Source organism: Pygocentrus nattereri, chromosome 3, assembly GCF_015220715.1.
Source record: "Pygocentrus nattereri isolate fPygNat1 chromosome 3, fPygNat1.pri, whole genome shotgun sequence".
Taxonomy (NCBI): domain Eukaryota; kingdom Metazoa; phylum Chordata; class Actinopteri; order Characiformes; family Serrasalmidae; genus Pygocentrus; species Pygocentrus nattereri.
In genome coordinates, this window is record NC_051213.1 from 31,039,721 (window position 1) to 31,055,872 (window position 16,152).

Genomic DNA, 16,152 nt, shown 5'->3' on the forward strand with positions numbered 1-16,152 from the left:
GAGAGAAAGACTGAGAGAGAGAGGGAGGCAGAGAGAGAGAGAGATGAGCGAAAGTGGGAGACAGACATGGAAAAGGAGAAGAGAGCATGAAAGAGAGAGTGAAAGAGGGTTAGAGAGAAAGAGAGAGTGGATGAGAGAGAACGGTACGTATCTGTGGTTCTCATCAGTTACGCAGCACTTGGTGCTCAGGGCAGAGAATGATTATTCTAACGGGACCCTTAATAGGACCCTCAGGTTTCTCTTTTCCTTCATGACCAGAGCAAAAGGCCTAATCCTCCACTCATCATCACCCACTGCCAAAATGTCACCCCACTTTTGCCAGTCCCACCCAAATTAAGTAGTTATTGCTCTCTCTCTCTCTTTCTCCCTCTCTCTCCCTCTTTCCTCCACCTGAGCGAAGGAGATAAACTGATTAACCATGCTTCTCTACTTCCATTGTTTTTTTCTTCTATTTTTCTTTTTCCTACATGGGCACAATAACTGCTTCTTCTATCGCCTTTGGATATTCAAATCTGGGTCACATATGGCGAGTGGCAACGTAAAAGAAGCAAAAACAAGCCAAAAGAAAAAGAGGAAGAAAGGGTGGGGTGGCAACTTATTTCAGGGCCATTTATTCCTCGAGTAGGCAGTGACGGCTGATCGCACCATGGGCGCAAGCATTTAATATCTGCTCAAGAGAGATAACCAACACCTCGCAGCGCCGAGCCTTTCTGCGCTGGCGCAGAACAGACCTTATAAGAATAAAGGAGGGGAAGACAGACAGACAAACGGACAGACACGCACACATACACACAGAAAAACGTGCTGGTAATAGAATGAACAAGTGATGAGGAGAGGGGAAAGTTCTGCTGTTTACTGTATAATGTGATGGCACGTCTGTTCAGAAGCGGGTGAAATATCCATTTCCAGCACTGCAAATGAGTACGGGATGAAAAATAGCCCGGGACACGCAGTTCAATTCTGGCCTGGCTGCGAATCTATTCCTGCTGCCAGCTCCACTTTTTCAATCAGTGTGTGACAACATCCATCACTCCAGCCTGGGCGGCGTGGTTACCTTGGTGACAGATTGTGTCAGAGAGCAGGGTCTCATTCTGGGGGAGAATTCGGGCTTTACTGGCACTGACTGCAGAGGTGAGAGTGAACACCCAGCCATTCAGTGCTTCTCTACAGCATCCAGTTTTAGCTACATGTTGTATCCAAAGGTTTGCAGACACCTGTTCAATGTTTCTTGTCCCCCCTTTGCTTCAGTAACTGTCTTCACTCTTCTGGGAATGCTTTACATGTTGGAACATTGCTGTGAGGATTTGATTGCATTCAGCCACATGAGTATTAGTGTGGTCAGGTACTGATGTCAGATAATTAATTCCAACGTATCCTAAAGGCACTGGATGAAGCTCCATCACTCCAGAGAACATGGTTACACTGCAATGCTCAGGGCTAATTTAACCCCTATAGCTGATGCTTGGCACTGGGCAAGGTGTATGGTCCCATTCTACCGGCACTGCTGTTTTATTGGAGATTATCCAAGCAGTGTGTGACTGAACGCATGTGTCAGTAATGGTTGCACCTTAAAGTAGCTGAAACCACTAATTTGAAGGATACTTTTGGACTTTTGGTATCTATGAGTTTATTTTTATTTATGGTAGCTTCAATTCGATTCAGTTAGATTCTCTGCAATACACAAGTCCTATTTACACTTGAGCTTTACTAAGCTGACTGAAGCTTAGTCTGAAAAAGTCATGTTTGGTGTTCAAAGTTCAGTTCTTTAGTTTAGTTTTATATTGGAACCATGAGGCTACTTGGATAGCAAGTAAAGTAAGCTCATATCAACCAGGTTTGCATTGTGCAAATTATATGCCTAGCTGGGATTACAGTTAAATAGTTCAGTTTCAGTTTTACACTGTATTCCTTGTCATTGTCAATCAGCTGTGTCAGGTAGCTATCATTTCAATATGTATAAGAAAGCTCAGTCACTTTATCTAGCATATGTGGTGATAATTAGTAAAACTAACTAAATTTAAACTAATTTAACTTACTCTCAACATTGGACAAAAGTCGGATTACTAAAACAGTAGAAGCAGCAAGACTGAAGCTTCAGTTTTGTTTATGCGGTTGTCCACTTTTAGAGTTTAGAGATAACCATATATAAATATATATATATACATCAGGCCTTCTGGAAGTTCTAGATATGTCACTCAATGTGAAGCAGCCTAATCAATGTATTGTTCTAAGTAGAAAACAACATCGGCAGAATTGCACCAGGCATCTCTACTGAAAGAGCCATTGTGAACTGGTACGCTGTAAAACATATGCTACTGTCTGTCATAAGCTCCAAATAAAACATGCAATGTCTTTTTAAAGCTTCAAATGTCTGTGATGTCTGTGTTTAATCTAGAATGGCCAAAAAAGAAGGCTCAGGTGAATTTCCATTAACTTAGCAATAACAAACTGCTAAAATATTGTAGGGAGGCTAGCAGAGGTTAACAGAAGTCATAGAGGTGCTTTTCTCATATTTTGAAAAAGGTTTTTATGGCTCAAACTGAAGGCCTACCTAGGCCTAGAAATCAAACACTTCAAACTTGTTTAAGGCAAGTGTCTGATGATTTAGGCCTGCAGTTTGCACTGTGCTAACCTGGTGGCTAATAGCTTAGCAACATTAACCTTGTAACTCCAGCGCAAAACTAAAGAAGTAATCGTCAGACACCAAACGTCTTAGCTGACTGACTATATTTGGGACACTAATAAAATTTTTGCTTTAAGTGCGCATCTATGAAAGAATCTCTCAGATTTTGGTTTCTATGCTAGCACTCTCATTTGTTGAATCACTCTTCCATTTGCTCTTTCCTAAGTTCTAAGTTCGAAACCTTTCATGGCTGTGCACAGTTGAGATTCAGTCAGGAAAAGCGCATGGTGGGAGCTGTGTCCAGTCCGTGCTGTGGCAGAGCAACAGTGGGCAGTGCTGCTGAAACTCCTCCATAGGTGCTGGAGAGACATTATGTGTGTGGCCTGTGAAAGCAGTAAGTGGGAGGGGAGCTCTCCAGAGAGACTGCAGCCATAACAGCTGCAACACCCGCACACACAGTAAACAAACCCCTCACGTCTAATGACTAAAGGTGAGAGACAGCACACACACTCACACATACATTCATACATCACCTCAAGGATCAACTCAGTCCAAGACCACAGGTAGGGATGCAAGCTTCTTTGGAAAACGCCACATTTTTCAAATAACACCTTACTGCAGGACAGGCGCTCATGGCGTCACATAAGCTCAGAATGACAACTGATATAAACCTGCATGAACATTTATAAAGGCTTACTTGAACAACTGTCATCGCCATAGAGGCTGCTTTTGTCAACTTTGGTGTCAAGGTGACATAACACCTTTGTCCAGTTATATCAGTTTGTTTGACATCAGTGTGTTATGACACTTATTTTGAGTGAATTGACATGCACTGTAACAGCAGACTTTGTGGCTTAGTCTATGAATATAATGCTTACATTGCAAAACAGGTCTTATAAATGTTAATATGAAGCTCATTTTGTTGTACGCCTCTAATTTATTAAGTTTTCTGGTCCATTTTATGGAATTAATTCAAACCATTTTTAGGGAATTTATGGTCCCACAAAAAAAGAGTCTTCCAGATTTTTGATATTACCAAGATTATGTTATTATCTATTTAATTTCAAAACATTTACCGAGCTAAATATATGCAACCATCATTTATAGAGTGCTTTCTGTAGGGAGGTGACTGTCCTAAACTCTAACCCCTAAATTTCAGCTTGCAACTTACAAAGTCAGAAAATCAGCACCTAAGGCTAAGCCTAAATGTTTATACATGTTTATGTAGCTCTATGTCAGTTGTCACAAGGGGCTTACGTAGGTGCTTTGTAGCCTATGAACACTGCCCTACAGGAAAGTGTTAAATATGCTTGTGAAGAGTGAAAGTAAAGGTAAGGCATTTTAGAGGCTGAAAATTTGTAGCTCTTGGATAAGAGGGGTTCCTTCCACAAACACCACACAGAAAGTTTCCATTCCACACGTCACCAATGTGGCTGGTAAATATTTAAGTGTAATGTTCTGACAGCAGGTTGAACACAATAGCTTTGTCACGCATGCGAAATGACGAGGTTTTGTGATTCACGTGGCCTTGTGGGGCTGTATTGATTTCCTCTTTCCACTTCTCTTTCAAACTGTACTCCAACCCTGAATAAAAATGAGCTCATGAGTCCATGGCTGTCTCTTTTAAGGTACAAAATGGTATTAAGTTTGCAGAATGGAACAGCAAGGCTAATCCAATAAAAACTGACCTTCTGCATTAGATGAATATAGAATAGTGGCTTAAACTGAAGTGTTGCACTGGATGGTAAGACCTTCTAATGTATTGCACCATGTGGCCATCAATAATAAGTAAGAATCAACAGCATGCAGTGAACAAATTACAAACACGATAACATGCATAAGCATCTTCACTGTACAGCATGCAGGAAAAAAAGTTAGACATATAAACAGTAAATATCTCAATGCATTTTATATATAGTACTGTGCAAAGTCTAAGTTCATTGGAAAAACACGAATATTGTGATAAAAATTGTGATTATTATTATTATATATATAGTTTACATTCTTATATTAATATATGTGTGTCAGTATGTTGGCTGGCAAGTCTCCTTGGGGTTAGTATCCTATACCTGGGGACTCATGAAGCATATTGAACTTAGACAGAATTCCTGACTAAATTTTGGCTTCATACAACCTAACAAATACAACCACAAGTGACTTATGGACTTGTAAGGTATGGTTTCATGTTGGTGGTCAGCAACTTTCTTTGATAACCCAGGTTTAGATAATCAAGCAATAATTGTGCACTTCGAAGCAAGACGTTATAATTACTTTTAACCACATTTAAGTTTATCACTATTTATTCTAATATGTAAATGCAAGGACAAACTTACTGCCCGGAAACAGTTGTATGCAAAAGTTTGGGCACCCCGGTGACATCCTCTACAGAAAATACACTTCTGCACATTTAATGCACTATAACTATTTATTTACTGAGTTTGACATATTGGGAACAAATAACATAAAATATGGCCTGTGCAAAAGTGATGGCATATTTCATATTTTATTATTTTCTTACCCAGTATTTTAAACTCAGCACATAATTAGAAACAGTACAAACATTACTCATATTTAAAGGGAAATTCCACTGATTTATAATTCAATAGGCGGGATGTAAACAAAGCAATTCAGAGTGGTTTGATGTGAAATGGTTCATTGTAGAGTATGATGAATGTACAGACCTGAATTTCTTTACAGTGGTGGTGAACAACGAACCTACACACGTCTCTTGACTTTTTATATGCAACTCTGATATTGGCAAAACAAGGTAAATCTGAAAAAATATGCTTTCTTTGGGGACTATTTTGCCTTGTAATGTCCTAATGTCCTGCATATACCTCTCCAACATAAATGGCTAAAAACAAGTTAAAGACCAAAATCCTATAACAACACTATTGTCTCAGGCAGTGTATTCTTGAGCACTTCATGTAATAACCTTCTGTGAGGGAGCTTTTGGAAGTGTTAAACTTTTTAGATGTCTGATTTCTACCATGAAAAATTCTGATTTTGTTAGTATCTCTAGAACACCGCTGTGTCAAACCCCTATTATATGACTTTGTTTACACCTTAATTATGCACTTTTCAAAAATTGGTGGAATTATCCTTTAAGTGTGTTTTCTGTTGAGGATGCAATTTGATGGTGTACAAATTTGTGCATAGTCTAAATAGTTTCACACCATTTTAGCACAGTACCATGCAAGAATTACAAGACTGCACAAAATCAAACAGCACCCACACACACACACACACACACACACACACACACACTACAGTCCTTCACAAAGAGGCGGAGTTCAGAAACACACACATGTAGAGTGTTAAAGAGGCCGAGCAGTGGGGTCTGACCTGTTAGCTGGCTGTCGCCTGCGGCTGGCACGATGCGTATGTACGGCGTGGTGAGCTGGGTCACGATAATGGCAGCTAAGGCAAGAGAAGAGTTCCAGGCCAACATGCAGGCAGGAGAGAAGAGACAGAGAGAAAGAAGAGTAGGCTGAAGCCAGAGGCTGGCCAAAGAGGAATCTTTAGTCACAGTGCTAGGCAGACAGAAAGACAGACAAGCCTGCTGTTGTTACTCAAAACATTTAGTAGTTATTCAATTGACAAAGGCAGGCCATTCAAGTGATGGAACAGTGTGTGTATGTGTTTTTTGTACTTAAGAAGCATTCATCGCATTGATACCTCCCTTGAGTCTCAGCAGAGTGACAGCTACCTTGAACATTCAGTAAGAAAATGATAGACAAAAGCAATTTCTAGACAAAAGCCATCCACGTCTGTGTAGACTAAATAAGACAACTCATTTCAAACCCATAAACGTTGAACAAAGAGAGGAAGCCCATTCTCTTCTAATCTTTTTGGGGGTTGGGGGTGTAGGGAGGGAGTGTGCGTGTATTTAGATGCATTTGCTATCTGTGACCACCGTCTTGAAAAATAAAGCGAAAAAAAAAAAGCCACTCATTTGCATAGCACAGCCCTGGCACCATTAGAGAGATGGCATGTAGTAAGGAAAATAGATTATCTACCATCTGTGCTCAATTAAATTCCAAACGGTGTGCAGGCTAGTGCCGAGACGAGCCTGTGGCTTGCTAAGTGCCTCCCATGTTCGCTAATGGTCCACGGGAGGTCAGGAACGCAACACTGCCAAGCGATTCTGGGCTCTGAAATCAAACGTCGCTCAGCTTTCAGTGGAGCTATGTTCCATCTGTCACGAGGAGCAGTGTTACCCTACAGTACCATCAAACAGTGCTCCAGCAATATGCTGAGGGAAGCTCGCCTTTACAGCTAGGCCAGTGCTCACATTTATTCTGCTTCAGCTAGAGGAGTAAGGAGCACAGAGCTGTCAGGAAAGCTTATTACTCCTTTACTGCATAACGAGGTTTTCAAGTTATTTTTCTCCATCATTTGAGCACAACACCTTTTACGTTATGTGAAATTAAGATGATAAATAGGTCAAATGAAATGCTCAATAATTACCTGGAACAAAATCTCTTTACATTGGCTTGCAGTAAAGGTTAAGAACATTATTGCCATCTTCTGTAAAGTTGCTATTTTGTTTGTAACGTGTGACAGTATTTTTATGTAGTAGTTTTTTCTTATTTTCTATTTTGCTTAGCATTTTTCATATTTTTGAAATGCTGTGGGTGGTTAGTTATTGTTCTGCTAAGTCTGTTCTTATTGTTTGGGCTTTTTAGAACATTCTGCCTGTTCAATTACTTGTCAGAATGAAGAACAGGTTGCACAATTACTAGTACAATTGGTAGTGACAGCCCTATTATAAAAGGTATAAACAATGTACTGAAAAAACTCAGTATTGTTATATTTTAAACAACTAAAAATCAATATTATATGGGTACATATTATAGTACATCTGACAGCACATAAATAATCTACTCTACATTGATGCTTTTATCAAAACACTGACAAAAACAGTTTGTGACTGTACATTTTTAAAAAACTAGAAACTAGTAAAGCATTAGAAATGGAGATAAAAAGACAAACTTTATTATTTATCTTCATCAATGTTCACTATTTGTTTTAACAGGTAATAGCAGGATTACTTTAGGGGGAACATGTGAAACTAGATGACTGGACTGCACTGTGCTCAAACAATGTAGCATGGATTTGAGATTTTGACTCACTGATTGTATATTTAGCACTGGCTGAATAAATAACAATTTCTATCAGAACCATAAGGTAGTGTGTGAGTGTAAGTGTGTGAGAGTTTTGCATGTGTGAAAACATCTTTTCCCAGCACAGATACACTCTTAAAAATGAAGATTTAAAAATAACATGATTCTTGACTTGAAAGTGTAGTTTTCTTGGAAACATATGGTTTACTGGAAAAAAAAAACCTTAATTGAAATACAGCCTTTTCATTATGCAAACATTCGTTAAACTTAAATAAAAGTTATTCATAGTTATTTATTTCATTTACAGAGTTCTTTGCAGACCCATCCACTGAAACGTTCTTTAGGGAACCAAAAGTGTTTATTCTATGGCATCACTCTAAAGAACAGTTTCTGGCACCTGCATTTCTAAGAGTGTAGGATTAGTACATTCAAGGTCATGTAATACTTCAAGTGAAAATGAAAGTGAATTCAGTATTTAAAAGTCAGCATGTGCTCAGTGTTTGCTGCAATGCTGTTAATAGGATTAGATACTGAGAGATGTACTGTCATTTAAAAGCATGTGTAGGGTTCAGTGGAACACATGAACACACAGAGGGCTTTCTGCAGGCATGCCATAATAACCAGGGGCTGTTGTAAAGGTTTTGGAATGTTTCAATCTCCACACAAGCTTATTGTCACATAGACCTACCTTTAGTGGCCACACGAACACAATCGATTTTGGTTTCCTGTGAGAAAGAGAGAGAGAGAGAGAGAGAGAGAGAGAGAGAGAGAGAAAGGGAGACAGAGAAACACATAAAGAAGTAAAAGCAAGAGGAGAGAGGGAAAGACAGGGAGAGAGAGAGAGAAAAAAATTATTCTTCTGTTGCAAAAATGGTACCACACTAGCTGTCATGGCTGTTAGGGGGGCTATGTCTTTCAGTCACCTTCTCTGTCTCTCACAATCTGCTGGGGAGGCTGACCGTAAAATGGAACAGACGGAGGACAGTAAGCGCGAGAGAGATGACGGGTGAAGACAGGGATAGTAAGACTAGAATACGAGTCTCTCTGGTTGTTAACTTGCCAGCAGTCTGAGGCCTGAGCTGACCTAACACTGTGTGTGCGTATGGTCTCTTTTCAGGTCACCTATCATCAACTTACAACACACTCCCACATCCCACCCACTACACACACCTCCTCCAGTCCATTTCATCTTTAATCTGCTCATCAAGCCTTTCTACAGCATAGTTTAATGCACTGGCTTCTATAATAAAGGGGTTTAGTACAGAGAAAGTAGAGGGAAACATGTTGAAATTATTGCCTATGGTAATCGACTGAATGCTGCAGATGAAGAAAACAGATTAGGCTGCAAAAAGCAGGAGTACGTCTTAAGTTCTCCAGTTCACTGAGATGAAACATATCCCAGGTCCTTTTTACACTGGGGCCCTGAAAGGGCAATGTCAAACCACCAGTAGCAGCAAAAGCAATGACACAAAGTATACAATCTCCAAAAAAGCCCTTGCTTAAAAACGAAATATGAGTCACAGCCTCCAATAACTGAAGTCGGCTGTCTCTGTTTGATGGCCCAACAGAGATGCATTGAATGAAAGAGCAAATTCAGAATTCAGCAGTGTGCAGTAAAGCAGCTGGAGCTGGCGCCGTGGCAGCTAGGAGCGGATCCACTGCTGACAGTGGAAGTGCATTCAGTGGAATATGGATCATTTAAAAACGTTAGGAGGGGAACATCTCTCCTACACCCCCATAGGTATTCAATAGATTACAATATTCCGCAGCTGCTCCGGGGAGAGCCGTTCAGCCCTCCTTTGACTTTTGATAACAAAACAAAACAATAGACATTTGGGGAAGAAGAACGAAACAGTGGTGGCATATAAAGGCTGCCTTCGTTGTCTTACAAATGAGGAACAAACAAAAAGAAGCTGGGGACATGAATATTCAAGAGGCAGCAAGTGACGGAAGAGCTGGTTTTAATCCCTCTAGCTTTATTACAGCAAAATGCACTTGTGAGGCCCACTGCATTATTGAAGAGATGACAAATTAAACTGCGAGGCTCTGAATTATTGAGGCTGGTGGCAGGATGAGTGAGAGCAGGTAGAGCGAATGGCAGTATACAGGCCATGAGCCTAAGTCATAAACAACATCGCCTGCTCCTTTTTAAACTCCAACAGGTCGCGGTTCTCCTCACAGGATGGGTTCAGACAAGGAGTGACGGCGGGGGGAGTGCAGGATAAACACTGAAACCAGGCCAAATGTGAATAATAAGAGTAATAATAAAATAATAATACATTTTATTTAAACTTAAATGAGCATTTCAAGACCTCTTGTCGAGAGACTTGTAGAGAGTAATAATAAAAAAGATGCCAGTACCTGGAGATAAAAACAAAAGGCATATACATGCACACTGCCATTCAAAAGTCTGAATTCTAACTTTAATGTTTTTCATGACATACTTGTGTGTTTGCCGACAGGCATTTTGAACAACCTCCTGACTTACATGTCACACAAAAACAACGGTTCGCGGCTGGTTACTCTGCAAGTCAAATAGCCCTATCCTATCAAAGTAGGCTGACATTAAGTGATGAAAATGACATTTTGAAAACAGCCTGACTTGCAGTTAGAAATAGCATATTGTTATCATAAAAAAAGAACCAGCAAATCATTATTAGCAGAAAATGCTTGATCCAATCTCGGAAGGAAAGAACAGAATGAATCTGATTAGCTTCCGTAACAAATCTACCCTGAAATAGCCCACATTGTGTGATGTGATGTTACTTCTTCCAGTGAGCTGGTAGAGCATTTGCATAGTTTGAGCCTAATATCCTACTTTTAGATGCTCATCTCAAGTGAAGTGCTTCAATTTAAAACAGCTCATTTTAAATCGTAGTTTTTGAAAAAAAAAAATATTGGATCGGTATCTGTATTGGTTGAAACTCCAGGTTTCAATACAGGTGTAAGATCTGATTTAATTCATCGGAAAGTAACCCCAATCCCACCCTCCCACGCACTGAGAGAAGAAACATATGTTCATACAATATATAGCTTTAAAAAAAAGCTTTTTTTTACAACAAAATATAGTGTAATGTTATAAAATGCATTTTTAAAAACCACCTTCTTTACTTTTATATTGACTTGGCTTTTGGTCCACCACAAATATTAATCTGGCTCCCCAAGACAAAAAAGTTTGGGCACCTCTGGCCTAAAACATGGTGCTGGTGAAGGCCATTTTAATGACAGATGCATGTGATGTTCTTCCTCACTTATTTTTGATATAACATTGCCATCTACCCCAAGATGCTGTGGGACAGAAAGCAACATGCCACATCATTCACCTGGCTCACTAACACCAGACCATTTTGCAATCAGTCAGAGCCACTGGGGTCCTTGCGTAAATAGGGAAACGATTACCAGCATAACAAACGAATACTCAAGTATTTGAATTATTCGGGCCAGCGTTACACACTCACACGGTCTGAGGTCTTTTCGGTGTGTACTGACTGTGCTCTCTTAAGGACTGAGTCACAGTGGCAAAACACCCACTGCTCTAAAGGCAGCTATTAAGGACTGATGCATGTGACTGTAAGCAGCCATAAGGTGGGCAGCTAATCTTCTCTCTCTCACACACAAACACGCACACATACCCCGCAGGCCGAGCGCCTCCAATTAGAGATGGTGAATTATCTAATGGCCTGAGCCTCTCTCTCTTTCGCTGGCGCTGAAATAAAGGATTGGCTTTTCATTAGGGTCAATTTGCATATAAAAAAGGGAGATGGCTGATAATTCTAATTTCCAATTAAACTGGAGTGTTAATAATGCGCCCGTGAACAGCCGCCTTGTACTGTACCTCTGAGCAGCTCTCTCTGAAAGCGCTCCCTCTCACTGATAGTCGAGTCTCATCTGCCTCTGCCAGCTCCACTCTATGTGGGTGCAAAATTCTCTTTTAATGGCTGGAAATTCAATATTCCTAAATTGAGCATATCACTCTGCTGATGGAAAAGGACTTGATGGAGAAGCGCACTGGTGGGCCTGCGATATATTGCAAATTACTCTCTATTGGGTACTAATCCACAGCTTGCTGTCTCATGCAGATTCTCTGTACTTGCAGGGACAAATTGATTCCCAAAAGGACTGTGGCACTTCGAAAGAACATGAAATACCATGTATTTTTGGAGAAATAACAGAAAGACCTGACTCCTACCATGATGGGGTCAACGCATAAGCGTTCTTCCTTTAGTTTACTTTTCTAATTTTAGACCTGTGACAACGTATAGTACTGAAAAGAACAAGTTCTCTGAAAAAGCTAAAAAGGATGCACTGATTTTGTGATGAACAGTCATATGGAAAAAAAATAAAAGAAAGATAAAAAAAGATAAAATATAAAAATATATAAAAATATAACCTTCTCAAAGGCCCCATTTTATTTTTTTCCCTACTCCCCTAATTTCTATATGTACAATTCATTAAATAAACAATAGTGCATTAAATTGTACTCTGTAGGGGATGTGTTCACTTTTTCACTTAAAAAATCAACACATGTAATTTCCCTATGGGCATTGAAAACTATTACATATCACTGCAACGATAGGCTAAAGGCTACGACTTCAGAACACTTTTTCAAAGATGTGTATCACTGTTTCTAAATATACTAGTAAAATGTAGTGGGGAACCCTTAGGGTCTTCCAGGGTTTCAGAAAGTTTCTAAGCAGAACTAAAAATACATGTTTGTCATTTAGTATGCGTATCATGCTTGTTGTATGTGACTCTGAACATATTATAGTAATACACTCATTTCACTGTTATGTTTTGGTCGAAAGACAAGGGCTTAAATTCTTGAAACACCCAACAACAAATGACCCGGTTTATTTTCCTTTTTGTCTTGGTATTTATGTATATACAGTCAAGTGAGCTCTCCCATTAGTAAGGCCTTCAAGAGCAGCACTGAAGGCCTAATGCTACAAGGCATGATATATGTTTGTTATAAGCTTCAAATAAAACCCCAAATGCCTTTTACAAGTGGTAAAACATCTGAGTTTAATCTAGAATTTCTAAAAAAATGCCCTTGCGAACAGCCATTAGCTAAACACAAACATGCTACTAGATTCCCAGAGCAGATAGCAGAAATTAGTATTGTACTGGTGTTTATTTCCTCATTTTTGAGTTTTGACATTTATGGCTTAAACTGAATGACCTATTAGTCATTCTTTGCCACTGGTAAAATGTTGACCTCATAGAGAAGTCAGAGTCTGAGTATGAAGCCAATACCTGAAAGAGAAAAGTCCTCTTTTTAAGCGTTTCGGTGTACAATGAAATTTCCCTCAGAAATTCTTTGCAAGGGACAGAAACCGTTGACATTTAAATTATGCTAACAGCAGCACTTGCTAATTAGACACTAGAAACTGTCACATTTAAGGGGATGTGACTAATGCAGTAGTTGTAGCACCACAGATGCGGTATTTTCTTATAAATTTTGCTCCTTTCAACCATAAAGGTAAAGGGCTTGCATAAGCTGTGTGCATGCTGCCATGACACTGTCTACACCTTGCATTAACATGTGTTTCGTGTTTACACTTGTGTTCATGTGGTTAAGACCCGTCTCTAACCACCTCCAAATGTGGTTTGAGTGATCCGATTGTAATCTGCACAATGCGTGTTGGGGTGTTTACATGCCATTTTCATGCAGTCAAAAGAAATCTGAACATGATCTGATCACTGAAACGCATGTTGAGTTACACAATGTGTAAACAGACCCATATAATACGTTGCCACATTATTAGGTACACCTTGCAGCCACACCCATTGGCCATCACTCCATCAAAAAAAGAGAAAAAGACCATTATAGGACCACCACTGACCACATATTATTTTGCTGACGGTGTGTTTGCAACTGTACTAATATAGTATGGAAGTACAGTAGTATATGTTGTGGGAATGATATGATCAAATCGGGCACAAAATATGTTAATAGTAATAGATGGGCTATAGTTAGTAATTGTACACTTATAAAATCACACCCATCTGGTAGGTTACCTGATGAGCACCAGTTAGTGTAAGTGCAAGACAGGAGTACCTACTAAACTAGCAGTCAAGTGAACAATACATACACTTATCAGGGAGCTAAGACTCACCCCGTTGGCCTTGCTGACAGCTTGGTAGTAGATGCTGTAGCTCTTGTGAGGCAGCAGTGGGGCATTCCAGTACCCCTCATAGGTCTTGTTGTCTCCAATGGTGAATGGTAGGGAGCTCTGGATGCGTGAAGCTGGGAATTCAGCAGTAAAGTAATAGCGAGAGCTCAGCACTGTGGCGTTCTGGAAGTGGATGGGGATTGGATAACAGCGCAGAATCTCAGCAGTCCGCTGTGACCGTCGTGGGCGCTCTTCCTCCACTACCACCTGATACACACTGCAGGAACACAGATACGCAAGATATGAAGATAAACGCATGACAGCTGCAGCTGATGATTACAGCATCCATTATGGGATGTCCAACAAAAAAATTGTACAGTGCTTAACCTCTTAAACCTCAATGGCCCAAATGGCAGTTACCGGGTCTCATTACTACATAACTGTTAAACATAACATAGTAGTTACAGAACAATTCATATTGATGAATGATAAATCTTAATGGGCCCATAAAGCCCAGCTTAACGAAATGAATAAATTGTGTGATGTAGTATTCAAACATTGACAATGGATAAAAAATGTAGAATTCACCTCACAGTCCAGGCAGACCATTTACAAAAACTAAGCTGTAAAAAACAGGATTGTTTTGAATTGTTTTCATGACGTCATGGAAACCAGTGCATTTACACATATCTGTGTACTCGGCCTATAACAGCTCCTGCTCCATTTGCACTGCAGTTATAAGTATCATTTCAGCTTAAACTTCTTTTTGAATGAACCATAATACAAGGCAGCAAATTAGAACCATAGTAATTTACATATATGTGTCTTAAAGGAACAGTAACAAAAATAGCAGATTGTTTTAGGTGCATATTAACCACACAGTCATAAAACCTTGCGGGAACAAAAAAAAGAGAAGAAATTACAGGATTTGATCAATGACTAAAGAAACATTAGCTTACAGTTGAAAGGGGGTAATCTTGAAGAGCTCAGGTTGTGCGGTCATTTTTACTCCAACCATTATAAATAAACATTTTAAAATAAGCACCTCATGTAGCATATTTATCATGAAAAACACAGCCCACCAACAAAGGCATTTGATTTTTCTGACAACATAAAATGCAAATTTTAGCATATGTTGCAAAAATATTACAGCCAAAAAGCAGCAGCCACATGGTGTAAGATTCCATGTGAACATGTAGCGTAAATTAATGAGCGGCATGAACCAAAGTGGAAGAGCTAGAGACAGCTTTGAGTTTTAACACACTCGACAGACAGCATGTACTCCAGCTAATCTGCTAGCTTCTGCCACTGGAATGGCAGTGAGGCAAGCGCTGTTTTTGGCCGAGGGTCTTCCCCTGGTTGAGCCTGGGAGGCTTTCATTAACTAGCTAAAGCCTGGAGACTCAGGTAAAGAATCAGGTTGGTGAGAGGCAGCCTACTACCTAATTTAGAGCAGGGCAAATATCCCATCTATGGGGAGGATTTAAACAGCATGAAATAAAAGGCTCTGGTATGAGACAGTGGTCCTGCCTCCCTATTTTCAGATATTACAACACTGAACTCTGACACGGAGCAGAACAAGCTCAGAGTCTCCAAGTGCGACTGAAATAATGAAGGAATAGAAAAAAACATGACTTCCCCTCCACAGGAGGCTGAAATTATGGTCACGATAGAGGGGAAAAAGATCAACATGTACCTGTTCTCAGTGCTAAAGCGGACTCAGAGGAGGGGGCTAGGGGCTAGGCACACTTGATATGTTGGATGTATAATGGGATAGGAGGGGAAGGGAGGCTTTTTTTATTCGCCCAGCGGATCAAACAAGGCTGAGCCCAAAAGCCAGATCTTTCTCACTGCAATAGAGAAGATATTGGCTGGCAGCGAGATGCTGAAACAAACGAAATGGAGGCGAATTTGCAGGCAGGCCGGACTGGGGCTTCTCTTTATTGGAGGGAGACAGAAAAGTGAAGCTGAACGCAACCTCAGTGGAGCCCTGAATGAAACGTGTTCTTCCTCTCCAACTCAGGAGCAGGTCAAATGAGCACTGAAAGAGACCAGGCCTCAACTTCCTTTACTCTTTAACATTTTAAACAACAGCGACATCCTTTCAGAATGGCTTTGCCAAGAACTCATCTCCACACTAATGAGGTGTCCAGCAGGATTGAGTAAGAGAAGCAAAGCAAAGGGAATTGGGACAACTAAAGGGATCTTCAAAAACAGAGTTAGAATTGCAACAGCTTTTTATTTGAAGACTGCCATGAGATCATCTTAAGGTTTGATAGGGGGACCAACAT

General features: G+C 40.0%; 1 protein-coding gene across 15 annotated transcripts in view; it reads right to left on the minus strand.

Annotated features, from left to right (window-relative positions):
- Positions 1-16,152, minus strand: part of ptprma (protein tyrosine phosphatase receptor type Ma) — a 267,072-nt gene that overhangs the window by 74,583 nt on the left and 176,337 nt on the right. For 9 of the 15 annotated variants that reach the window (XM_037537049.1, XM_017706822.2, XM_017706827.2 and 6 more), the window contains exons 12-14: positions 13,866-14,139; positions 8,438-8,474; positions 5,969-6,043 (exon numbers count right to left, since the gene is read on the minus strand). In XM_037537049.1, the coding sequence (XP_037392946.1) occupies positions 5,969-6,043; positions 8,438-8,474; positions 13,866-14,139 (386 nt within the window). The remainder of the gene's footprint in view (positions 1-5,968; positions 6,044-8,437; positions 8,475-13,865; positions 14,140-16,152) is intronic. The other 6 variants (XM_037537053.1, XM_037537051.1, XM_037537052.1 and 3 more) reach the window with 1 other exon arrangement.